Source organism: Callospermophilus lateralis, chromosome 5 (assembly GCF_048772815.1).
Source record: "Callospermophilus lateralis isolate mCalLat2 chromosome 5, mCalLat2.hap1, whole genome shotgun sequence".
In the NCBI taxonomy this organism is placed as follows: Eukaryota; Metazoa; Chordata; class Mammalia; order Rodentia; family Sciuridae; genus Callospermophilus; species Callospermophilus lateralis.
Window position 1 is genome coordinate 110,969,827 of NC_135309.1, and position 27,209 is coordinate 110,997,035.

Below are 27,209 nucleotides of genomic sequence, written 5' to 3' on the forward strand. Positions count from 1 at the left end.
ACAAAAACAGCACGATGTTATTAATCAAAATAGACATGAAGAACATTGGAATAGAATTGAAGACACAGAAATAAACCCACCTACTAACAGCCATCTGATACTTGACTAAGCCGCCAAAAATATAGAAGAAAGCTTTTTAACAAATGAAGCCGGGAAAACTGGACATCAATATGTAGAAGAATGAAACTGGATCCCTATCTCTCACCATGCACAAAACTCAAATCAAATGGTTCAAAGACTTAGGAATTAGACCTCAAACTTCACAACTGCTGGAAGAAAACATAGGGTCAGCCTTCCATCATATTGGTGCAAGTACAGACTCCTTAAAAATACCTCTGAAGCTTAAAAAAATAAAACCATGATACAGTAAGCAGGATGACATCAAATTAAAAATCTTCTTCTGCATAGCAATAATTTAAAAGCACGAAGAAAGGGCTGGAGTTGCGACTTAGTGGTAGAACGCTTGCGTATCATGTGTGAAGTACTGGGTTCAATCCTCAGCACTACATAAAAATAAACAAATAAACAAAATAAAGGTATTGTGTCCATCTATAACTAAAAAAAAAAAAAAAAAAAAAAAGCATGAAGAGAGCCTACAGAATCTTAGCCAGATGCTCCTTTGACAGGATCTTAATATCCAGAATATATATTTTTAAAAAAACTCAAAAAAACTTAACACCCCAAAAGCAAATAACCAAATGAATACATGGGCAAAAAGAATTAAACAGACATTTCTCAAAAGAAGAACTATATGGCCAACAAATATATTTAAAAATGTTCAACATCTCTAGCAAACAGGGAAATGCAAATCAAAACTACACTAGGATTTCATCTCACTTCAGTCAGAAAGGCAATTATCAAGAATATAAATAATGATAAATTATTATTTAAAATAATAAAATATAAAGATATGGGGGGAAAGGCACTCTCATACATTGTTGGTGGGACTGAAAATTAGTACGACTACTCTGGAAAGCAATATGGAAATTCCTCAAAACACTAGGAATGGAAAACACCGTATGACCCAGTTATCTCACTCCTTGGTATTTATCCGAAAGAACTAAAATCACCATACTATAGAGATACAGCCACTTCAGTGTTTATAGCAGCACTATTCAAAATAACCAAATATAGAATCAGCCCAGATGCCTGTCAATAGATAAATGGATTAAGCAAATGTACTATATATGCACAATGGAGCTTTACTCAGTCATAAAGAGAAATGCAATTATACCATGTGCCAGTAAATGGATGGAACTGGAGAACATCATGCTAAATGAAATAAGCCAGACTCACAAAGTCAAGGGTCAAATATTTCCTCTCATATGTGGAAGCTTGAGAGAATCAAAGGAAAGAAGGCGATGGGAATGGATCAGATCAGATATCATAAAGATATCTCCTTCTAATCAATGGATTAGAAGGAGATTAAGAAGGGAGGAAAGGAGAGGAAATGTAGAAAGAATTTAACAAAATCACATTATATACATATAGAAATATACCACAGGGAATTTCACTTTTATATATATGTAGAAAGCACATACATATAAAAGTGAAATTTTTAATCAAAATTTTCAATCAAAAATAAATACATGATGGGCTGAGCTGTGGCTCAGTGGTAGCGCATTTGCCTGGCATGTGTGAGGCACTGGGTTAAATTCTCAGTACCACATAGAAAGAAAGAGAGAGAGAGAGTCTTATCAACAACTAAAAATATATATATCAATCTGTATTTGGGATAAAAATGGGAGTGCATAACCCACTTGAGTCTAATGTATGAAATATGATATGTCTAGAGCTTTAATGTTTTGAACAACCAATAAAAAAATTAAATAAATAAATAAATAAAATAAAAAATACATGAGCAAAAGGAAGATCAGTAAAGAAAGGACAGTAGGAGGAGGGAGGAGAGGAGTGAAAAGCAGGGTCAGATGGAGTAAATCAAAACCAATGTATGTATGATTTTGTCAAAATGAACCCAACTACTGTGTATAACTATGATAGTCTTTAAAAAAAAAAAAAATCACTTCCACTGTTCTGGGAATTCCCATTTCTTAGAAGCAGGCGATTTTGTAGTCTGTGCTGTCATAATGTCTCCATCTGGTTTTCATGCAAACTTCACTGTCATCAACCATTAGTGCTCCACAGTGGCACTGGGAAGGAATGAGAAAGCCATAGAGGGCTTTTCAATCATTTAAAATGAAAAGAAGAGCCAGGCACTGAGGGGTTTTGTTTTTGTTTTTAAAAAACTAATTGGGGCTTTGTTGTTGTTGTTGTTGTTGTTGTTGTTGTTGTTGTTGTTTTAAGTTTAATCAGAAGTAGGTTTAAAAAAAATTATTTTTTAGTTGCAGGTTGACCCAATACCTTTATTTTTCTTATGTGGTGCTGAGGATCGAACCCAGTGCCTCATGCATGCTAGGCAAGCGCTCTACCTCTGAGCTACAGCCCTAACCCAAGAAGTAGATTTTTTTTTAAAGAATAGTTTCAGACCTCAGTAGTCAAAGCAGGGTCCTCAGGATGTATCAGAAATGTCCCCCAGACCTCCCCAAAATGAGTCTTCATTCTAACAAGATCCCTGGGTATTTAGATGCACATGAAAGTTCTGAATGCCTTTGTCACAACTACAGGAAAGCGTAACAAATACACACCTCTCAAAAATCATGCTCCTGTCCCTCAAACCAGATATACTTACAAGTAGCAAACTGGCCACTTAACATTTTAAACTTCTCTAAGAAATGAAAAATTAAATGTCAATTTGGAGGAAAGATTGTATCTAGTTTTGATTTTTGTCTCTCAGGGCTGACATAGGGAACATCTCTGACATTTACAACAAACTCTTAATAAGTATTGACTAAGTGAATAAACCATCCTCCTTTTCTCTAGAAGTTCCCCAAATCTCAAAACCATTCAGCAAGGCATACCATGTACAAAAATAATTTTCTAATGAACACATAGGCTCATATCTAAACAATGACCCATTTGTCTATTTTTATGGTATATGATCCATCTCAAATATGGACATCTTGATTATATGTTTGCAGAAGGCAGTATCCTCATTCAGAAAAGATAGTGGGGAATTCTCTTTCAGAGGGAGTGATTATTTCTCATGGATAGCAAAGAGAAAATGTTCTTGTATTAATTTGGTCTTTAAGGAGAAATAGTTTCCTTTGGTTAACAAAGATTGAAAACAGAATGCAGTCCTGGGAAACAGCATGAGGCTGCAGTTCCTTGGGGGGGTGTTGGGTTGAAAGCAGATGTCATGTGGGACAATGTGTAATGGCAGAGACTGTCCTGTTTACTGTCTAAGGGTGGAGGCATCTGCTGCAGACCTGCCAAGCCCTTGGCCACGTGGTTGACCCTCGCTGTCTAGGGAACATGTGGAATTTCAACATAAGGTCTTTAAGGAGACATTTTCAGGAAATGTTTTTGTTCCACAAATTACAGAATAAAGGGGTAGAAACTGATCGCCTAAATCATGCATTTCCAGATATGGCAGCCAAATCAGCTGGACCGTCTCTAAAAAAAAACAAGTACATAAATTTATCCATCCTGCTTTTTTTTTTTTTCTTGTTTCTGACATATTTTACCCCAGAATGCCATTATATGCAACCCTTCCAGGTTTTGCCTCACCTCTGTTGTTTAGTTAACTTTTCTTTGAAGCCACTTACCTTTTTAAAAATAATTCCTATTTCTTTGCATTAAAACAAAGTGCTTCTACTATAGAAGAAGTAGCATGCCTCGCCATAAACAGAAACTTCAGAAGAAAACAAGTATAATGAAAACAGAAGAGTACTTCCTTGCCTTGAAACTGCATTTAAGGCTGCTCTCCTGTTTTTGAAAAAACCCAGTTAGAAATGTCAGGGAAGTGTTAGGAAAATTCATCAGTAAAAAGAAATGTTCTCTCTTTAATTAATCTTAAAGATTGACAAAGAAAAGCCAGTAATCAAGGCAGCACTCAGCTGGCATAAGCATAAAATAACCTCTCAACAAATGGTACTGGGATAACTTGAAATCCACAACCCAAAGAATGAAGTTGGACTTCTTTCCATGCTGTGCCAAAAAAAAAAAAAAATTAAAGAGTTCAAAAAGGGTTCGATCTAAATGTAAAAATGAAAACTATAGAATTCTTGGGGGAAAAAAATTGTAGGAGTAAATCTTTGTGGCCTTGAAGTCGGCATTGGTCTCTTAGATGTGACACCAGATACACAAGCAGCAAAAAAAAAAGAAATTAAATTACAGCAAAACTGAAATCTTTTGTGCTGTAAATAGTGTCATAAAGAAATGAGGGGCTGTGGCTGTGGCTCAGGGGTAGCGCACTTGCCTGGCAAGTGTGAGGCACTGGGTTTGATTCTCAGCACTGCATATAAATAAATAAATAATAAAGGTCTATCAGCAACTTAAAAAATGTACATTTTAAAAAAAAGAAGAAATTGAAATATACCTGCAGATTGAGAGAAAATAATTGCAAATAATATGATAAAGAACTTGTTTCCAGAGTATAAAATTCTGCAACTCCATGTTAAAAAAGATAAATAATCTGATTTTAAAAGGCATAACTATGCATCAAAAAAGCCAATCAACTCAGTGAAAAGGCAACCTATGGAATAGGAGAAAATATTTGCAAATCACAGATCTGCTAAAAGGTTAATATCTAGAATTTACAAAGAACTCCTACAACTCAACAACAACAAAAAAACCTGATGAAAAAATGATCCAAGAGCCTGAATAGACATTTCATATACCAGTGGCCAGCAAGTACATGAAAAGATGTTTATCATCACTGATGATTAGGAAAATCAAAATCAAAATCACTATATACCATCCCACACCCATTTATATAATTGTTATTTTTATTTGTTCTTTTTAGATATACATGACAGAAGAATGTATTTTGACATCATACATACATTGATTGTGTATTTATATATGAACATAGGAAAGTTATGTCCAATTCATTCTACTGTCTTTCCTATTCCCATCTCTCCTCCCTTCCCTTCATTCCCCTTTGTCTAATCCAATGAACTTTTATTCTCATGCCCCCACCCTCATTATTGTGTGTTAGCATCTACATATCAGAGAGAACATTTGACCTTTGGATTTTTGGAATTGACTTATTTCCTTTAGCATGGTAGTCTCCAGTTTCATCCATTTTCCACCAAATGCCATAATTTCGTTCTTCTTTATAGCTGAGTAATATTCCTCTAGCAATTAGAAAAACAAAAAACTAAAACTACACTGAGACTTCATCTCACTCCAGTCAGAATGGCAATTATCAAGAATATAAGTAACAATAATTGATGAGGATGTGGGGGAAAAGATTCATTCATATGTTGCTGGTGGGACTGCAGATTGGTGCCTTGGTTCTCAGTATTATCATTTTTTTATTGAATTTATTTCTCATTAAAGTATGTAGTTTTTAAGACTTTTTTAGCATGGGTACATAAGAGTGTCACTGGTATGTTAATGGACAGCTGACATGTATTTTTGTCTATTCTTTATTGTTTTAGTAGTTTTCATGCTCTGTACATACCATAATCAACCTATTGCCTCTGAGAAACATGTAAGATAATGTATTTACAGCCATTTTTACAAGTTTATAATGTATTTTTCTATCTTGTTTTATATGTGTTATGTAAAATTCAAAAAGAATTTTTTTCTTAATTGAGAAAATGCTATAAAATGCAAAATCCACAATTTTCATAAGTGAAAATTGCTAATTGGTTTGCAGTACTTTATTATATTGGATGTCTTGTCTTTCTTGGGCTTTTAGTTAGCTGATGAATTAATACATTAGACACTTTTGGGTTTTAGTTGGGATTTTATATAGCTTACATTTTAATTCTTGGATTCTTTGGTGTTTCTATTAACCCATAGAATTATTTTAATAAATGTTATAATATCAACCTGAAAAAAATTTTAAAAATTGTTGACGAAGTTGTAAAGAAAATGGTACCCTTATATACTATTGGAGGGACTATAAAATAGTACAGCTGATATGGAAAACAGTATGACAGTTCCTCAAAAATTAGAAATAGGCCAGGCACAGTGGCACATGCCTATAATCTCAGTAGCTCAGGAAGCTGAGGTAGGTGGATCAGAGGTTCAAAGCCAACCTCTGCAACTTATTGAGGTTCTATCTCAAAATTTAAAAAAATAATAATAAAAAGAACTGGGGATATGGCTCAGTGGGTAAGTGCCCCTGGGTTCAATCTCTGTACAAAAAAAAAAAAAAAAAAAAAATCTTTTTAAATAGAATTGCCATGTAATCCAGTGATTCCACTTCTAGTTGTACACCCAAAAAAATTAATGGCAAGATTGAAAAGATATTTGTACACCCACATTCACAGCAGCATTAGTCACAATAACCAAGTGTCCATTGATAGATAAATGAATAAAATATGACACATATAAAATGCAATATTATTCATCTTTAAAAGGGAAGAAAATTGTGATACATACTACCTGATTGCACCTTAAGGACAATGCACTAAGTGAAGTAAGCTGGTCACAAAAAGACAAATGCTGTGTGATTTTACTTACATGAGGTACCTAGAATAGTCAAATTCATGGAGTCAAAAAAGTAGATTAGTGTTTTCCAGAGGCTGGGAGAAGGGGACAGAGGGGAGTGAATATTAATGAGCACAGATTTTCTTTTAGGGTAATTGAAATATTCTGAAATTAGATAGTGGAATTGGTTTTGCAAATCTGTGAATATATTAAACACCAGGCATCAAACATTTTAAGTGAATTTGGTGATTAAAAATGAGTTGGGCAATTTTCGTGCATGCCCTGTAACCCGTGCTGCTGGGAGGCTGAGGCAGGAGGATGGCCAGTTCAAAGCTAGCCTCAGCAAATTAGGGCGGTTCTAAGCAACTCACTGAGGCCCTGTCTCTTAGTTTAAGCACCCCTGAGTTCAATCTCTAGTACCAAAAAAAAAAAAGGATTTAAAATGGAAACGAGGCTAATTTTATGATTATTATTCAGATTGTTATGAAATAGTCCACAACACCTGAAAGCATATTGCCTATCATCAGAGGTATTAACTCCATAGTTTGGAAATATTGTTTCAGTTTAATTCGAAATGCAAACAAAAAACAGATATATTGTCCTTTATCATTTTCCCCTCAGATGCTGCTATCTATAAGACCTGGAAAGACACCCCAGCAGTTGTTACTCATCTTTGAGCCTCTTTAGGATCACAAAAAGAGGGATCCACTCATCACTTTTAGGTATTAGGTTAGGGAACCACATGGGCATGTCTGTCATCCTTACCTGTGAAGGATCTTCAATGCCAGGCAACAAATTAAAATAGCTAATAGTTGTTGTGATTTGGGGGGTGGTGGGAGGGTGCCAGGGATTGAACTCGGGGGCGCTTGACCACTGAGCCACATCCCTAGCCCTATTTTGTATTTTACTTAGAGACAGGGTCTCACTGAGTTGCTTAGCACCTTGTTTTTGCTGAAGCTGGCTTTGAACTCTAGATCCTTCTGCCTCCACCTCCTGAGCTGCTAGGATCATAGGCATGTGCCACTGCCCAGCAATAGTTGTGATTTTTAGAATATTTAACCATAGTGTTTGATTGCAGCGTAATTGATCTCAGAAGAGGTATGGAAATGCCTTTCCAGTCAGTTTGCTGCCAGTGTTAGCTGAGAGACTTGTGCTTTACTTTAGACTCCTCCTTGATTTTGAATTTTTCTGTAAAGGTGAGGAAGCACAAGATCTTGCTGGCAAGAAGCTTTTTTCTTTTCTTTTCTTTTCTTTTTTTTTTTTTTTAATGAATACCTTTCTATAATTTCTTAACATAGAGAGCATATTTACCCTCAAGATAAAATGAAAACGGTGACTCTTTGTAGTCCACAATTTTAATTAATGTCAGATTTGTATTAAAGATGTAAACAATGTATGGAGATAATATTGAAAACTGAATGGGAGGAATATATATATGGTAGCAGTTAGAAACTGACTTCTGTCTTTGCACGTGTGTTGCTCTCTGTATAAAGCTCCTGTTGGAACACCAGGATGCCATTGCTCCTGAAAAAAATGACTTACTCAATGAATTACTGGAGTCGCTGGGAGAAGTGCCCACCGTAGAATCCTTTCTCGGTAAGAGCTTGTTTCTGTTAACTAATCCTCATGTCTATGGATTTTTGGCTCTTTTCATTTTTGTATCCTAGATAAAAAATTTATTTTTTGAATTTAATACTTAAGCTAATTTAAAGGAATAACTACCTTGCCCCCCCCCCCTTCTTACTTTAAGGACTCTGTAAATCAGGGCTGGAGTGTAGCGTACTGGTAGAGCACCTGCTTGGCAGTTGCCAGGCCCTGGGTCTACCCCCCACACCCCAAAAAATTAAGACTTCTGTAATTCATTGTGTCCTGGATGGTAAAACATTTGATATATATATAAGGATAAGCTCCAGATACATCAAAAAGGGTTTGTTAATCCGCTTCACAAAGAAAGCATTACAGAAACATTTATTAGAAAACACAGTAAGGAACTTTCCATTTTCTAAGGATTTCTTTTATTAGTAGTTTTCTCTTTTTAGTTATTTGTTCATAATTTGAAGATCTGTGGTTTTGTGAGGACTATGATCACCCATCTTATTACTCATCCTGTGTCTTCCAGAACCTTCTCTTTCATTGCTGATGCCATCACAAGGAGTGACTTGCAAGAATAACACTGTTGGGTTTTTTTGTACAGGGGAAGGAGCAGTTGACCCCAATGACCCTAACAAGGCCAATACACTAAATCAACTCTCAAAGACTGAGATTTCCCTTTACTTGACAAGCAAATATGATATAGAAGATGGTGAAGGTATGGATGGCCGAAGCCTCATGATAAAGTAAGTGTGTTGGTCAGCTTTATGTTTCTCTGACAAAATACTTAAATCCTCCCCTTCTTTGAAATGTTTTCTTATCTAGAGATTTTAGTTCACGGTCAGTTGCCTCTATTGCTTTGGGTGTCTGGCCAAGCAGAACCTCATGGCAGGGAGGTATATGGTAGAATAAAGCTGCTCACCTCATGGTGACTGGCAAGTGAAAAAAGAGGGAAGGGGGCAGGGGACAAAATAAACCCTTCCAGAGAACACCCCAGGGTCCTGCTTTCTCCAAAAGTCCCCCCTCCTAAAGTCTCCTCCACCTCCCAATGGCCCATTAAGCTATGAATCCATTGATGGATTAATCCATTGATAAGGTTAGAGCCTTATTGATCCAGTTACTACCTCCCAGCATCACTTCTGAACTCCGCTGCACTAAGGACCAAGTCTTTAACACATGAGCTTTTAGGGAATGTTTCAGAACCAGATCATTAACAGTTAAGTTTGGGGCTTAAAGGACATGTCCCCAGTTTCATGTCTTAAACCATCCAAAATCAAGTAAGGCTAAATCCCCCAAAATTTATTTAACAATAGTTGAATATTGAAATGTATTATATTTATCCATCAAACATCAGACCAAAGGATAAGTAGACTCTTAATAATAGGAAGGAACTAAGTATTATAATAATGTACAAAATCTGCTTTGGGTCTTATTTCATGTAGTACTTTGATACCTTTCCTTTAAGGAATGAAATTAACCACAGAAATACCTGTGTCAGAATGATTAAAAGATTAAGGAATTACCTTTAACCACATTTTATTCCTGTTATAAAATGATAATGTAAAAAGGCACACATGATAAGACTTATCTCATTTATTGGCTTTCTTTCCTGTTAATTAATCCTGGAGCTGAGGTTTTGGCTCAGTGGTAGAGCGCTCACCTAGCACCTGGGAGGTAATGGGTTTGATCCTCAGCACCACATAAAATATATAAACAAATAAAATGAAGTTATTGTGTCCATCTACAACTTGAAAAAAAAATATTTTTAAAAGATTACTTAATCAATCAATCCTGGATACCTTTGCCAGCTTTGATTTTATTCATCCTTTACTTCCTGTCCTAAAAGATTTCAAATGAAGCATTTGCACTCTAAATGAATGCTGTATTTTTTCCCCCTTAAGGCTTTGTGCATTTGCTGTGCCAATCTTTTATGCACAGAGTAAGGAAGAGAATGAGATTTATAACACAACACCATAAATCAAAAACACATGTTCATCACACAGTACAGTTTTAAAGAACTTGTATAAAAAGAATGATGCATATCTGCACATTAGAACAATTATATATTGGAGTGGAAAATGAAAAAAAGGGGAACAAACAAAATTAAACATGCCTTGACACAATATTTAGCACATGTCTTCCAAACTACATGTCTAGAGGGCTGAGATTGTTTTCATTTGTGCTGTTTTCTGTCCTGCCATTGACTTGCTTCAGACAGCACTCATTTCCACATGATTTTTTTTCCATATGATCTCCCACCCACATAAATGCCAAAAGGGGCATCCTGGAACTGGTGGTATAGCTCAGTGGTAGAGTGCTTGCTTTGCATGCATGAGGCCCTGAGTTTTATCCCTTGCACCCACTTCCACATCAAAAATAAGCTTCCTTGATGTGCTATGTTGTGACATATGTTACTTCTATTTTGTCAATCAGCTAAGCTTCCATTCACTTGTGGAATCAGCTAAGCTTCCATTCACTTGTGGAATCAGCTAAGCTTCCATTCACTTGTGGAATCAGCTAAGCTTCCATTCACTTGTGCAATAAATGTTAGAGAACCTGCTCTATGCCAGGCTTGAGACTGAAGATACAGCAGTGGCAAACCAGTGACAATCTCTGCCTTCCAAGATTGAAGGTCTGAATTCTAGAACACATCCTGGGCAAGACTGAGGGCAATGTTCTTCAACTACTAATTACCAAGTAGATGGAACTTTCAGAAAGACAGTTCACCGAAGGGCAGGGAGAAAAGAGGGGAAAGCAATTATTAAGATGAAGGTAACTGGAAATTCTAGATTGTGTGGTTCTGCCATGCAAATGAAATTAGATCAAGCCTCCCAGGATCTCAGAAACTTTGTCCTTTACAGTAATGGTATGAAATTTTCTCTTAATTGGTTTTGTCTGTTATTTAAATGCCATTTCTAAAAGCATTTGCTTCAACTCAAATGTCTGCATTAATGAGTAAAAATCACAATTTAAGTAAAGTCTAAAATATTAAATAATGAATAATATATATATATATATTTCTAAAACTGAGCCTCCATGGTTCTGCAAATTCTTGGAATTCACATTTTAAAAACAAAACCATCAAAGTCAGATATTTTGGGAAGTTCTACTTCTTGGCCTGGGAACCTGACTTGTTGTACTGCATGCCTTACCCAGCCCCTGCCCCATGTAGCAGTCTCCCAGCTCTCCAGAATGTGCTAGAAACCCATGCTGACTATTCCTCTAATCACCACACCAGGCACGGCCAGTGGGTTTTGTTGTTGTTGTTGTTGTTGTTGTTGTTGTTTAATGGTAGAATACACATAGCATAAAATTTACTATTTTACCCATTGTAAAGCATACAATTCAGTGGCATTTAGCACAATATTGTGCAGCCATCATGACTGTCTAGTTCCACATTTTTATCATCCCCAAAGTGCATTCAGTCCTGATCCTCTTCTCTCCAGCCCCTGATTACCACTAGTCTGCTTTCTGTCTTATGAATTTACCTATTCTAGATATTTTATATAAATGGAATTGTGTAACATGTATTTTTTTGTGTCTAACCTTTTACTCAGCATAGTGTTTTCAAGGTTCCTTTGTGTAAGATGGAATCAGTACTTCATTTCTTTTATAATGACTTGAGAATATTTCTTTGTATGGATATGCCACATTTTGATTATCTACTGATCAGTCGATGGATGTTTGAGTTGTTTCTACCTTTTAGCTCTTGTGAACAGTGCTACTATATATATTGGTGTGAAGTTTATGTTTGAACACCCATTTTCAATTTTGGCGGGGTGTATACTGGGAATGAAATTGCTGGGTTAAATGGTAATTCTATGTTTAACTTTTTGAGTAATCACCAAACTAATTTCCCCAATAACTGCACCATTTCATATTTCCTCTAGTAAGGTATAAAAGTTCAAATTTGCTAGGCATGGTGATACATGCCTGTAATCCCATCAACTCAGAAGGCTGAAGCAAGTGGATTGCAAATTCAAAGCCAGCCTCAGCAATTTAACAAGGCTCTAAGAAACTTAGAAAGACCCTGTCTCAAAATAAAATAAAAAAAAAAACAGCTGGAGATTGGCTCAGTGGTTGAGTGCCGGTGGGTTCAATCCCCAGTGCCAAAAAAAAGTTCTACTTTGTCTACATTCTTATCAGCATTTTTTTTCTCTTTATTTCCCTCTCTCACTCCCTCCCTCCCTCCCTCCCTTCCTTCCATCCATCCATCCTTCCTTCCTTTCTTTCTTCCTTTCTTCTTTCCTTTCTAACAATAGCCATCCCAAATGTGTGGAATATTTTTGTAGTGGTTTGGATTTGGAATTCCCTAGTCATAAGATATTGAGCATCTTTTCATGTATTTGTTGATTATTTGTATATTTTCTTTGTAGAAATGTCTACTCAAGTCATTTACCCATTTTTAAATTAAGTGGTTCTTTGGTTTGCATTTGGTTCTGATTTTTGTATTTATATTTTGTTTTGCTCCTGCGGTATAAGAGTTCTTCATATATTCTGGATACTAGACCTTTATTAGATATACATGATCTGCAAATATTTTTGCCACCTCTATGGATCATTCTTTTGTGCTCTTGTGTAGCTAAAAAGGTGTTTTGTTTTGTTTACAGAAAAAGACATTACCAAAAAAGAAAAAGACAACCCACAGAAGGAGCAAAAAATATTTGCTGTGTTTCTAATTATTTGCTATATATACATAAACATAGAGAAAGGATGACATGTATATACAAAATACATATAAAATATTTTACAGATGAGAAAAATAGGCACAGAACAGATACAAACCTTTTTCTGGGTAATACATATAATAGGAAGTGGAGCTGATTTAACCTAATAGTGTTAAATCCTCCAAACCTAAACTTTGATCACAAAGTATTACAACTTCTTGAGGTCTTCTTTGCACTCTTAGGAATTCTAGAATAAATAATGAGAATTATAACAGGGCAGTTTCTATATAACTGACGCTGGTCATCTTTCCAAACCAAAAGGGAGTGTCTGATAGACTTGAAAGACACAAAAGGCACACAGTTGGAATAGGAAGAAACACTGATTTCTCTTTCCCTTCATCAAGTTTATGAAATAGAGAACCTCAGCTAGCTTTTGCCATTTTCCCAGTACTGACAAACATGGTGATATTAAACAAACAAGCCTGGTGGAGGAGTCCTAGGATGAGGTAGCATTACAGCCTTTTCACTTGTTGGCCAAGGGATCCAGCATATATAGCCTAACCCTCAGTGTCCCCATCCTTAAGTGGAAATGGGTGGGAGAGGCTATAAGCTTCATATGAAATCATATATTAATTAACATCCTATAAATTACAAAGAATAATAAAATTATAAATCTCCCTCATTATAAGTTTTATTTTAAAATATGGGACCGTTCTGCCCTTTATTAAGCTTGTATTTCTATAAAAGTATGTGTGTTTAAGTAGAAGGCAATATTTGTGGTTTTTAATCATACTAATCTGCCCAAGTACTTAAGTTGTCATTTCTTAAGAATTTTTCTCCTTTCACATGATTCAGTTTAGAGATTCATTTTCCCACCCAAAAGATTTCTTTAGTTTTAGTTCAAACTGACAGGAGCACTCAATGGCTAAGGTGATGTTTGAGGTCTGGTGCTAAAAATATATAATGATGTCATTAGAGTTTTCAACAACCAGAAATAATCCTTAGCTTCCACAAACACAAATTCCTTTTCAACATTGGGTGCACTATAGGGCAGATTACAGAGGGAATGGCTCAGAGTGTAGTAATAGATACCATATGAAAAGAGTAGCCAAGCCCAAGGAGCTGCACCAATTTTAAATTGCCATTTGATCTCATTTACTGACACTGGGCTGTGAGCATAGCTATGGTGAATAAATTCCCTGGTGTATTACATTTATTTTAATTCTTAGAGTTAGAGACCTCAATCGGTAAAGGCAGGGCTCTTGGTTTGGATGAGCCTGTCTTGCAGATCAAACAGTCACGGGACCAGTACTTCACCAGTTGACTTATGCTGGTCAGACATATCTAGAATTTTGTGTTTGCACTGGAGTGAGAAGGGCAACTCATCTTAAAAAGGGTGTTGGCAGCTGAAATGTGAATTAGACTGTAACTCTCTCCAGATGCTATTATGGAGAGATTTAAGGACCAAGGGGATTTTATTGGGAAAGGTGCTAAAAGAGAGTCCAGGGTACTAGGGTATACTCCATGGTAGAACACAAGCTTAGCCCTGAGTTTGATTCACATCACACACATACACAGACACACACACACAAAAAAAAAAAAAAAAAAAAACCATAGAGGGTGTGTAAGGATACAGGACACCAAGGCACAGTCACAGTACCTCTCTACAAGTCTATGGTGGTGAGGAGCTGATGATATGAAAAGGGAATTTGCCTTGTTTTATGCAACATTTGAAAGTAGGGTGAGAACTTTACCCATTAAACTTCTTTGTCTGTTACATTTGTAACATCAGTCAGTGGATTATTTCCCAAAGGTTCTCCCGGCACTAAAGTCCTATGACTAACCAGGTCCAGGGAGTGGGCCTCTCAGAGTGCTAGCTTCCTGTTAAAGAATGGAATGTTCCAATGCTGCACTTTCCAAAAGAAATTTAATATGGGCCACACATGTAATTTTAAATTTACTAGAAGCCACATTTTAAAAAGAAGCATGTGGAATATTTTTCCAGTTAGTTTTATTTTGTGATTTTTTTAAATTGATACATGGTAATCATACATATTTATGGAGTATACTATGACATTGCAAGCCATGTATATGACATGTAATGATCAGGTCAGGATAATTGGCATATCAATCACCTCACACATATCATTTCTTTGTGTTTTGAGTAGAAATTATTTCTATTAGTATATTTTATTTAACCCAGCATATCAAAACTATTTTTATTTCAATAGGTAATTACTGTAAAAAAAATGTTAATGAAATATTGTTGAGTCTTTCTTTCATACTTTGTCTTCAAACTCTGCTATGTGTCCTGCACTCACAGCACATCTCAATTTGGGTTAGGCATCATGTTTCAAGTGATCACTTGCCACTGTGGCAAGTGGCTGCCATCTTGGCAGCATGCCTTTCTTGACCATAATGACCTGTAAGTGCCAGACTCCAGTATAAGGCTTTAAGTGACATCTTTTTGTTCAATCCTTGTATCCGTTCTCAAGAGAGATTTCTGGAAATAAATTCTTTTAAAAAGCAGGGGTTTTATAACTTGCATAAGTTCATACAGCTGGCCTGTAATGGGAGCCCAGATGTGGCTGGCCCCAGGTCTATCTGGACCCCAGTGTCCTTAACCCTTGGACACACAGTGGGAGAGGGAGCTGAATTCCCTGTCCTGAGACTAATGGTTATTTGGATATAGGAGTCTAGGGTGGAATTTTGGCAATGAATTCCTTGGGTCTGATGTAAAGTAGAATTCCAAGAGAAATAGGTTATGTCTCCAATTTGTCCTCCAGCTACTCCTGAACAAATAAACATTCTTTGCCCCAGGCAGGACATGTGTAAGTGACCCCACTTGCTTGATCATTAGACAGCTTCTCTAAAGAAGATATAGGAATTTCCTAGGAATATATATCATAAGTAGTTCTAGAAAATTATTTCAAATAGGGTATAGTCACAGTTAACATTTTTTAAATCATCCAAAGTTTTATTTTTAACTAAATCTTTCTGTTTAATTTATTTCTGATGAGGTGGGTGGTGGAAGTGGAGGAAAGGAAACACGGCCTCCTAAGCTGCAGCCACCTAGGAGCTGTGCCGTGTCTCATGTGGCTATAATTAGTTGTGTGCCCACCTTTGACTCTCAGTGGAGTTTTGAGCTGTGCATTCCCAGACAGCCTGAAAATCCCCAGCAGCGAAGGGTCATGGGGGCAGAGGAAATGGTTCTCCAGAGGCAGGGGAGAGGGAGGAAAGGCAGCTGCATTGTGATGGCTCTTCTCATGAAGACTTGCTGTAAATAGGAAATGAGAAAAATCGTGTTTACAGATGACTTATTAGATTTTATCTCATTTTCAAAACTCTTATTTTAAGGAGTCTTTTGGGAACAGTTTCCCGTATGCTTCAAAATGTGAACATTTTATTTTCGTTTCCAGTTTTCATGCTATGTGAACGTTTCCTGCTCTTATTAAGGAAGAATTCTATTTTTTTTTTAAAGAGAGAGTGAGAGAGGGAGACAGAGAGAGAGAGAATTTTTATATTTATTTTTTAGTTATCGGCGGACACAACATCTTTGCTTGTATGTGGTGCTGAGGATCGAACCCAGGCCGTACGCATGCCAGACGAGCGCTCTACCGCTTGAGTCACATCCCCAGCCCAAGAATTCTATTTTTTGACAGAACTATAATTAAATACAAGTACAATAAAAGCAAACTTTATCCCTGACCTATTTGTAGTTTAAGGCAACTTTTGTTTGTTTCCTTCCTTCCTTCTTTTGGAAGGGAGGTTATTTCCAATAATATTGTTGTTCATCATGAGCCAACTTGACCATTTACCTGTTCTGTAAAAATATTTTGACATATATATATCATATATGTCTATGTATATATACATATTTATAGAAAAAGATTTTTTAAAAAATATTTTGACATAATTACATAACCTGATCCCTAATTAGAAGGGGATGGCTGATTGCCATAAAGAATATGTACAGAAGAACACATGGTTTTAGAACTTCCAAATGGATTTTCTAGCTCTGAACTTCCACAGAGTAGCTCTCCTCTCCTCTTCTCTTCCACCTAAAAACAAGAACCCAAACTATTTTTGCTAGTTCATCAGCATCCTCCTAGCTGCTATCAAAGTTTCTACCAGCCACATAGAACTTCTGCTCCCAGCAGTCTTCAAACAGTTTCATAACTTTTTCATAGCAGAAAAGTAGCTGTTGTCTTCTAAAGTTTTATGGTATATTAATGGGCTCAGAAGTTTAAATGCTGCTAAAGTTAGGAAAGGGAACTAGCACTTCTTAAACTATCCTTCTGTAGGAGTAAGTCATACTGGCAGCACTTGTCCCTGCTAGACATCAAAAGATGTTCTCTGTCGAAAAAGAGGAAAAAGTACTTAGATAAGGAATCTTTTGCATATCTCTTAATCCTTTAGCATCAAGCATATAAGACCTAGACTTTGATTAATAAGCATTCACAAACTTTGGGGAGCCTTAAAATAGAACTTGTGAATTTCTAAAAGAATGTTTTGTTTTAAGGAATTATCTTTGAAGCTTCATTTTTGTGTACATGTTTGTGCGTTCATGTGGGAGCAGCATATTTTTGTGCATAAGGACCGCTGTCTGAAAGTCTGTCTCTTCTTTTTCTCTTTTTAAGGACTAAAAAGCTAGTAATTGATGTGATCCGGAACCAGCCAGGGAACACACTGACTGAAATCTTAGAGACACCAGCAACTGAACAGCAGGTACTTTGCATTTAAGTATAAATAATAAATATAATCCACAAGAGTTGAATTTAACAAATCTTCATGCCAAATGTTTACTGTTACCTGGAAGAAACTGTCTGACATGGCCTGGAAATAAGGAATTGTATCTGTTATCTGAGCTCAACCATATGTAAAACCCATGTGGAATATTAATGGTAATCAAATAGAAAGTGTAAGTGTAGCATCAAATTCATGCTGAATGTAATTTTATCCTACACTAGGAAGATAGTTCTGGTAAACTTCCTGTTTCCACAATGTTCACCTGTGTGTCCTGTGTTTAACATTACTGTGTCTTGCTGATAATAATCATATCTGCAGAATTCATCTACTGGGTCACTCAGTTACCTTGTACAATGAAATGGGAGGATCACCAGTCTCTTTTTATTACTGTTTTATTGAACAAACTAGATAGTGTTCATTCATGTCCTCATTTATTCAGGAATTTATTGTATGCTATAGAATATCTTTATTCCCTTTGGTTTAAAGAAACCCTATAGACGTTTCAGTGCTTGCAGCTAAAGAGTGATTCTGTAATCAGAATGAAACTTTCTTACTGCCTTGCTGTTGGCTTGGCTTAAGGATCTCCATAAAATATGAATGGTACATGAGAGTTTAGTTGGCTCTATACTTTCAGGGTTCTCTAGCCACATTTTAATAGATAATCTAGTTTTAATTTTCTCAACTGGATTATATAATTACTTCTATCCAGGGCATTACAAAATATCACTATCATGAAGGCATCTACCAAAAATATCCATTGAAACATGTTCATTACTTAAGTGATTTGTCACCTTGGCAATAAAGTAGCTTGGAATTTTGCTCAAATTAGGCCTGACATCACTACTGTGTTATTTTTTAAAAAAAGGAATAATTCCTTCCAAGGTCCTACTTCAAAACCATAAAGACCATGTCCTGGTGCTAGTCTTTGGGCTTGGTTTGAGGACTGCTCTCATTTTAACATAAATTTGCTTTGTCTAGCTACTAAATCTGTGAAGTTAGGAAATTAGAGAAAAATTGACCTCTTGATATTCCCTCTTCAGGAAACAGATCATAACAAAGACATGGTGAGCCGGGCAATTATAGACTCCAGGACTCCAGAAGAAATGAAGCATAACCAATCAATGATTGAAGATGCTCAGCTGCCTCTTGAGCAGAAAAAGAGGAAAATCCAGAGAAATCTTCGAACTTTGGAGCAGAATGCACTTGTGTCATCCAAAAATAAATACCAAGACATCCTCAATGAGATTGCCAAGGTTTTTAGAAACAGTATTCTTCCTTTTTCATTTAACAGACATTTGCTAATCATTAGTCACATACTGGGCACCCTGTGAAATGACATGAGAGCTTCATGGTTGCATATCTATGACTCCTACTTTTCTCAATATTACTGATTTTTTACAACTTCAGAGCAGTTGATGACTGTTTGTGGGAGAATAGCCACAACTCCTCTAAGCTAGGAGAGTTGAAACAAACCAGGAATAAATGCTCAGGAGATAAAACAGACAAATTAGGTCAATATCTTTAAGTGGTACCTATATATTACATATTTTTTTCAATGACATTTTTAGGAGAACTTGCTTTTGAGTTGTTAGTTATCATATCAATATAATATATTACTCCCAACTGTTTTTAGAAGCTGCCATCAAGATGGTTACTCTGACCCTGAGCATATCTTTTCAAGCAGTTTAGCTTAGATGCAACTCAGACTTAAAAGTTTGTTTTTGTTTTCTCAGCTCACATTTTTACACATGAGAAACTTCCTGAGAAAAGGATCTCAACTTAGTGCAAGGAAACATCACAGGAAGTGACTGAGGCCTGCTTGTCAAGGATAAAGAAGTATATACCGAAAAAAAAAGTATATTCTGGGGCAAACATGCAAACGTGCAAATTATTATTCAAACATGCAAATTAATATGGGTCTAGAAGTTAAAGGCAGTTAAAAATGATCATTTTTAAAAAATAGCTTTTTCACCTCCTGGAAGGAAAATGCACACAAAGTTCTTCTTTAGTGGAAAATTATAGTCACTTGTAGCAGTAAGCTTATTCCTCCTAGACTGAGTGACCAAAGAGAAGTAGCATTTCTTTCTATAGCTTTGGGATGGAAAGTATTTCTCTACTGCATATAAATATGCAGTAGAGAAGAAATCAATGCTTTTACTTCAAAAGAAAAACACTGTCATGAAGACATCTACCAAAATATGCTATTTAGTGAAGAATTTTTATTTAAGAATGGAAGGTATCTGAATTCCTAGGGGAATGCATTTTAATTTGGTTCAGAAAGGGAAAATAATATTAAATGAATAAAACATCTTCAGAATTTGCCAGTTAGAATTGTAAAAACAATTTAAAAACCTTTATATCTACTTAAATCTATAAGTTTAAATTTAGCACAAATTATAAGCAACTTTACTCAACTTTATGTTCTAGGAATTCTATTTAAATCCAAGTGCAGTCATTTGTCAGTATTTTTAGAGGGTTGCTTCTAGGACTTCTCACTGATAACCCAAATCTCCAGATGCTTATGTCATGATTATTTATAATAGCTAATACAATGTAAATGCTATGTGATATGAATTATATTGTACTGTTTAGGGAATAATAACAAGAAAAATATATATACATGTTCAGTACAGGCACAATTTTTTTTTTTTTTGTTATTGTTGTTTTTCCCCTAAATATTTTTTATCTGTCTTGGGTTGAATTCATAGATTTGAAATTCACAGATATGCAGGGCTGACTATAAAAGTTATCAATGTTGAATCTTCTCAATCAGTTTTGAGGGCCAAGGGGTTGTTTTTTTCAAAGCTTGAGAAGTATTTGCCAGATGAAAAAGGTTTTTTTTTTTTTTTTTTTTTTACTTATTACTAAAATGAATTCAACAATTAAATGAGAAGTATTTCAGTTGAAAATAGTCCTCAAAGAAGAAAATTCAAAATAGTCTGAAGGAATCACAACTCCTACTAAGATTTTCTTTCTGCCCCTTTTAAAACATTGTTTTTCCTTAAAAGAATTGTGTGATTATTTCTTCTTTTGTTTTTCTATCATGAGAAAGACCTTGGCAAGTCTCTTAGAGTAAAATATGGACACTTTCTAGTTCTGAGGGATGAGAATGCTCTGTTGTTTAGATAATAATAAAACAAGGTGCGTGAGATAAACAAGTTTTAACAGTTGCAAAGACTGACTTCTTGTTCTTGTCCAAACTGATGATCTCATAAAGCAAATTTGTGCTTCAACATACTATTATTGCCTATATCTGTCATTTTAGGATATTCTAAATCAAAGAATCTATCGTAAGCTACGAAAAGCTGAGTTGGCAAAACTTCAGCAGACCCTGAATGCGCTCAATCAGAAGGCAGCATTTTATGAAGAGCAAATTAATTATTATGACACCTACATAAAGACTTGTTTAGACAACTTGAAAAGGAAGTAAGTTAAAATCATGTCATATTCATTTGTAATGTCATGATTTATGTGGAGAAACTACAATCCTGATAGCTTGGGTTGGGTGGCAGACTTACTCTATTTTATATCCAAAATTTGAAGTATCAATTTCATTTTTGGCCTCTATGACCTAGAAAGTCAGGAATGAATTCAGCTTTTTAATTCTCTATCAGCATTGGAATTAAAGCAGCTAACCCTGTTGTTTTTTAAGCAAAGGGCATTATCATCTGGGGAAGAACTTTCACTATTCTCTTTGTCTTTTGTGGTCAAAGATGCTTTTAAAACACTATTATAAAATATATAGCAGAGAAGGGGGGCTGAGATTGTGGCTCAGTGGAAGAGTGCTTGCCTAGCACATGCAAGGTGCTGGGTTCCATCCTCAGCACCACATAAAAATAAATAAGATAAAGGTATTGTGTCCAACTACAACTAATATATATATATATATATATATATATATATATAGATATAGATATAGATATAGATATATAGATATAGATATAGATAGATAGATAGATAGATAGATATAGATAGATATAGATATAGATATATATAGATAGATATAGATATATATAGATATATATCTCCAAGAATGGTGGTGCATACCTATAATCTCAGATACTCAGAAGACTGAGGCAGGAGAATGACAAGCTCAAGGCCAATCTGGGCAACTTAAACCCTGTCTCAAAACAAAATACAAAGGGCTGGAAATGTATCTTGGTAGTACAGTACAGCTGGATTCAATCCCTAGTATTGTAAAAATAAATGAATAAATACACACATACACATAATAAGTATTCTAAAAACAACTACTCTTGTATATATTCGTATTTGTATGTGTGTGTGTGTGTGTACATTATATTACTCTTGTTTTTGGAATATTCATTATAAACAGGATTTTATATATGTGATAATATTAGATAATGCCAAATATTTGCTAATCACACAAAGCAGCAATAATGATTGAAAATTGCTTAGTGGTTTTAAAAAATTAATATTGACACAATGGGCAAACTTTGGCACCTCTCTGTTATCCATTAGCATACCTATTATAGATTTTTATGCACTATATAGCCACTTTTAGTGAATTATTCTTTGCTCATAATTATCATCACTAGTCTAGGTCAATGCTAATTAAATTTTAAATACCCATTTAAATATGTAATGCAATATCTTCATAAAGCCCTAGTCATCAAATTAGCAGTAGCAAATTATACAGTATGGAAAAAATCAGTTATGTTAATCATAAAAGATTTAATGAAAGGAAATAACCAATGTAAACCTCTTTATTTGGGGCCTACTACTTCTCAATTGTAATTAATTTGCTAGTGGATTGTGTGTGTATATATATATATATATATATATACATTTTTTTTCCTATCTAGAAAGAAGTTGGTCAAGCTAATTTTCAGTAGAAATGAGATTGTTAGCAGTTTGCTTTTCATAGTTATTATGGTTACTTTAAGGTGTTTTCCACAAGCTCTATAGTCAAACCATCTGGACATCAGTTTTGATTCTCTCTTACATTGTATGATCTTTTTTTATTTAAAAAAAAAAAAAAAAAAAACCTTTATTTCACTTATTTATTTTTTGTGATGCTGAGGAACGAACCTAGGGTTTCGCATGTGCGAGGCGAGTGCTCTACCGCTGAGCCACAACCCCAGCCCACATTGTATGATCTTGAACCCAGACCAGTGAACTTCTGTAAGCCTCAAGTTTCCTATTTTAAGATGGTTCCAGGAGTACCAGCCTCAGGTATCGCTATGAGAGCAAAATAAAATAATATATGGCAAAGGAACTTATTAATTTGAAAGCCCTGTGGAAGTGTTAATTTTGTAAATGCTAGGTGATATTTATAAAGCAGTTAGAATAGAACCAGCCACAGAGTATCTCTTAAATAGATTGAAGCCTTCTAGTAATACCTTCACTTAAGAATACACAGTTCATGCTATTGCACCAAAGCTGCTTATAAAATGACTTAAAATAGACAGTTAACTCCATGTGACAACATAGGGTGTAAATTTCATTAAAAATATTAGTCTGTAACATAAACTTGAGTCCCTTGGGGGAAACCCCTTTCTGCAAACAGTTCAGTGGTGAGGTTTTACTGCATGGGGAAAATTGTTACCTATTATAACGACATGAAAAGGTCGTTATGGTAGGTAACAATATAATAGGCACATTAAGCACAATGTGTGCTAGGTGTGAGCAATGGTGTCACTCTGGGCATGACTATTGTACTACCAGAAACATCAAGACAACGGGTGGTCTGTTCCTATTTTGTCAGAAATAGTCGGAGATCAATTAAACTGGATGGAAAAGGAGAACCCAAAGGGATGAAGAGAGCAAAGCCAGTGAGATACACTGCAGCAAAGCTGCACGAGAAAGGTGTCCTGCTAGGGATAGATGACCTTCAAACACACCAGTAAGTATGGCCTGGCATCTGCATGGAACATGCATGCCATCCACTCACACAGTATTTGACTTAACATTTCTTTGGCTTCCTTGGCCTTTAAGAAAGCTTCATTGTTGGTCTCTCAAGGCTGACCCTTGGTTATAGTTTATGGGAAGAACACTCATAATATTGTCATTAATCTTCCCTCAGGCCTTCAGTGTCAAGTGCTGTTGGTGGGTGATATGAAGTACAGATGGAAAGGTTGTGTTTCCTGTGGCTTGTCCAATGCATTTAGATTTGCAAGCTTCCCTGAATCCTCCAAAGAACTGAGTCATAGCAATGAGCATGAAAGGCTGTCTTTTGGTCTTGATAGATGAGTTGTCTATAATTGTGAAACAGGGCCTTTCTAATTTCAAAGCCACGGACTGTATAAAATTCTGGGTCAGAGCTACTTCCAACAGTGTGCTGAGAGTGTATGCACTCCAGATGGAGGAGAAGATAAACTCTATTCCTCTACAGCCCACAGCAGGTACCAAGTGACTCTTTTTTTGGAAGGTTCATGGGCCCAGTGCCCCATCTCTCCCTCAACCTTTGTTTCAAGGAAAGTCAGACTCACTGGCATTTACCATGTCTCTAATTTCCACCTCCTCTAAAGGCCTTGCTTCTAGTCTGTTAATCCTAGGAAATCTTTTGACTACACAAACAGACAAGATGCTTCTTCCTCTTTTGAAGTTTCTACAAAAATTGACATCTGAAATACTGATGGCTGCTCTGAAAACAGAATAGGTCAATATATAATTCTTGTGTTCTGTGACTCATACATTTTCAACTATACTTTGTTCCTCAGAATCAAGGACCATTTCTTCCATCTCTTTTGTAATAAAGCAACTATTTCAGTCTCTGTGAGCCTAAGATTTCAACAGCAGACATTAGATCTAGTCTTTGGTGTGCAGAGTAGGTAAAGACGATGTGAGAATTTTGGCGACAGAATTTTCACAACAGACCATTCATTAAGTGTTAATTAGGATTCCGTTTGTTTCGTCTTTAAGGGTGTATTTGTAACTCCATATGTGTGAATGTTCCTTTCTTCACTAGGTTTAAGAATGTTTTATTCGATATCTTAGCTACGGAAGATGTGGGCATATTTGATGTCAGATCAAAGTTCCTTGGTGTTGAAATGGAAAAAGTGCAGCTCAATATTCAGGTGAGCTGGGATTTCTGCAAATTGGGGTTGACTTTTATACGAAAGACATCATAGCTCCACAGCTAGCACTTTCATGACAATAATGAAGTTTACAGATGACCAGTGAAAGCCTCATTTGTCAGTTTTTATTTTTTTAAGTGTGATTGATTTTTAAAAGCTGGGCTTTTTCAAATTATTGAAACTTTTTTTAATATATTTTATTTATTTATATGTGGTGCTGAGAATCGAACCAGTGCCTCACACATGCTAGGCAAGCGCTCTACCACAGAGCCACAACCCTAGCTTCAAATTTATTGAAATTTAAAATGCTTTTATGTGGTAAATTTGTAGCAGTTGGCTTTTCTAAGCCATCTCTCTAATTTTGGGCTTTAGACAAAAAAATATATATATAATGTAAAATAATTCAGAGATATTAAATAAAGGCCAAAACATTTTCTTTTGTTGGAAACGTGGATTTCTAAGACTGTATACCCAAGATTGGAAATTAACTGATCCCAATTTTCCTTCTTTTCTTTCTCTTTCCAGGAATAGTTTTTTCATCCATTTCTTAAAATTATTTTTATTTGTTTACTCATTTTTAAACAGTGCTAAGGATCAAACCCAGTGCCTCACACACATTAGGCAAGCACTATGACACTGGGCTACAGCCCCAGCCCCTACATCTACTTCTTAAATGTATTTATTAAATGTTTTGGATCACAAGAATGAAAGACATTATCCAGAGCACAAACCTATAGATAGAAAAACATTGTTCTCAAAATGAATTATCAGTTTTCTCATTAAAAGACATTTTCTCATTAAAAGACACAAATACACCAAATTTATGTGAAAAAGAAAACTGGTGGGGGGGCGTGGGGGGCACAAGATCAGTTTAAAGAAATTGAGTTTTATTTTTGATATAACACTTTTTTAAATAATTCTTATTCATCTGAACCTCAAGATACCTGTAAAATGGTTTCCAGGTCCTCTGCATAGATCTGTGTGAGTCATCACTGAACCCATGCGAGTGATGTCAGTTGGCTTCACTGCCTACTTGGCTCATGGCTCAGTGCCCTGAAATTATCTCCCCCTCATGGGAGCATGTGCCAGAGCTCTTCTTTTCTGTCTAGTAGGCCTTGTAAGTTGAAAAAGAAAAATGGGAGCTAAATGGGTTTGATAAGGATATTGAGATAAGGGAGTGAATCACTTGAGCAAGAAAAATGAAAGATGATGTGTAAATATGTAAAATATATGTTAGTAAATGGTATTATTTTCTAACTTATTTTAAGTGTCTCTAAATGTATTCATTTAGCAATTCAGTTAATGAGAGTCTTCAGTAACTTTATGCAACAAATAAGGAAGAAAAAAACAATGTGACTGTGATACACCTTGGTCTTTAGAAATAGCAAAGTCACATGTGGTTCCTAGGAAGAAAATGACCCAAGGCCAATAAGTATCAACTGGACAGATGAATCGAAGGTGACAAGGAGACACTTTCTGTTGTATTTAGAGAGACCTCAGGAATTCCTGGGACTTACTCTGTATTGGTATAAAAACCAAGCTTTATTTGCTTCTTTATTAAGGATTCAGTATACAATAGGACTAGCTACTCACACCATTCCTTTATACATATAATTAATTGTAAAATGTTACTCCTTCGCTATAGGCAAGTGATCAGTGTGCCCCCAGATGTTTTTCACTAACATACAATTGGAACCAGCTACATAATTTTCAGGGGTCAGTGAAAAAATAAAGATACAGGTTCCTTGTCTGAAATATGCAAGATTTTAGGATGACAGCAACAGAGCATGAAATGAGGTACATGGCCCTTCTGAGCATGGAATACCCGTACAACTGCAAAGATCACATGGCTGTGGAACCAGCCCACTACTGTAAAAGTGAAGTCAGGCTTCTATTTACATATGTAGCTTTCAGATAATCACATGAATGTGTAAATTAGCAAAGAAAAACTTGATGGCTGAGTCTTAGACTGTGAACTGGAGAGAAGTTTCTGAATTTCTAAGGCAGGGCCCTTCTAACATTACAACCCTTTGTTTCTAGGTCATCTTCAGTTCAGTCTCCCTTTAATTCCTGCCCCCCCCCAAAAAAAAAAACAAACCATAGGACATAATGATATCCTGTAACTGTGGGCCACAAGAGGAGACTGTAACTTCAATGGCAGATGTACTGCTTACTTAAGTTCAGTGTCTATCAGGAGCTTCAGGGTAGGAATTCCTCCTCTCCCAGATGAAAAACAGAGGGCTTTTTATGGAAAAGGCAAGTGGGATCCAAGCTCTTCTCCACTGCCTCTCTCACAAGATTTTGGTTAATCTCAATGAGACAGAGTTCATAAAGGGTTTGCAAATGTGCTAGTCCACTGCCTACTAGCACATCAATGATGTTGGCATGGCTGTCCTCAATGCACACACAAGACAGAACTTTTATGAGTCAGTTGATGTTGCAGGATGCTGCAATAGCAAATGGTAGGATCAACACTAAAAGTTTTGCCATGTTTTCTCTGCTTCTGACTTTGGGGTCCCAGCTAATTCCCCCCAACATACACCCTTCCTTCTCAACCTAATCAAGTTGGCTCAATACTTTTCCAAGAGAATTTGATTAACAGATATCATATTACCCAGAGGGAAACTGAGCATCGTCTACACCCTAATGGATAAAAGCA

General features: G+C 35.8%; 1 protein-coding gene across 1 annotated transcript in view; it reads left to right on the plus strand.

Annotated features, from left to right (window-relative positions):
• Positions 1-27,209, plus strand: part of Iqgap2 (IQ motif containing GTPase activating protein 2) — a 283,578-nt gene that overhangs the window by 253,670 nt on the left and 2,699 nt on the right. The window contains exons 29-35 of the mRNA XM_076856095.2: positions 7,998-8,100; positions 8,699-8,840; positions 17,402-17,489; positions 18,551-18,763; positions 20,776-20,936; positions 23,239-23,376; positions 24,442-24,550. Coding sequence (XP_076712210.2) covers positions 7,998-8,100; positions 8,699-8,840; positions 17,402-17,489; positions 18,551-18,763; positions 20,776-20,936; positions 23,239-23,376; positions 24,442-24,550 — 954 coding nt within the window. The remainder of the gene's footprint in view (positions 1-7,997; positions 8,101-8,698; positions 8,841-17,401; positions 17,490-18,550; positions 18,764-20,775; positions 20,937-23,238; positions 23,377-24,441; positions 24,551-27,209) is intronic.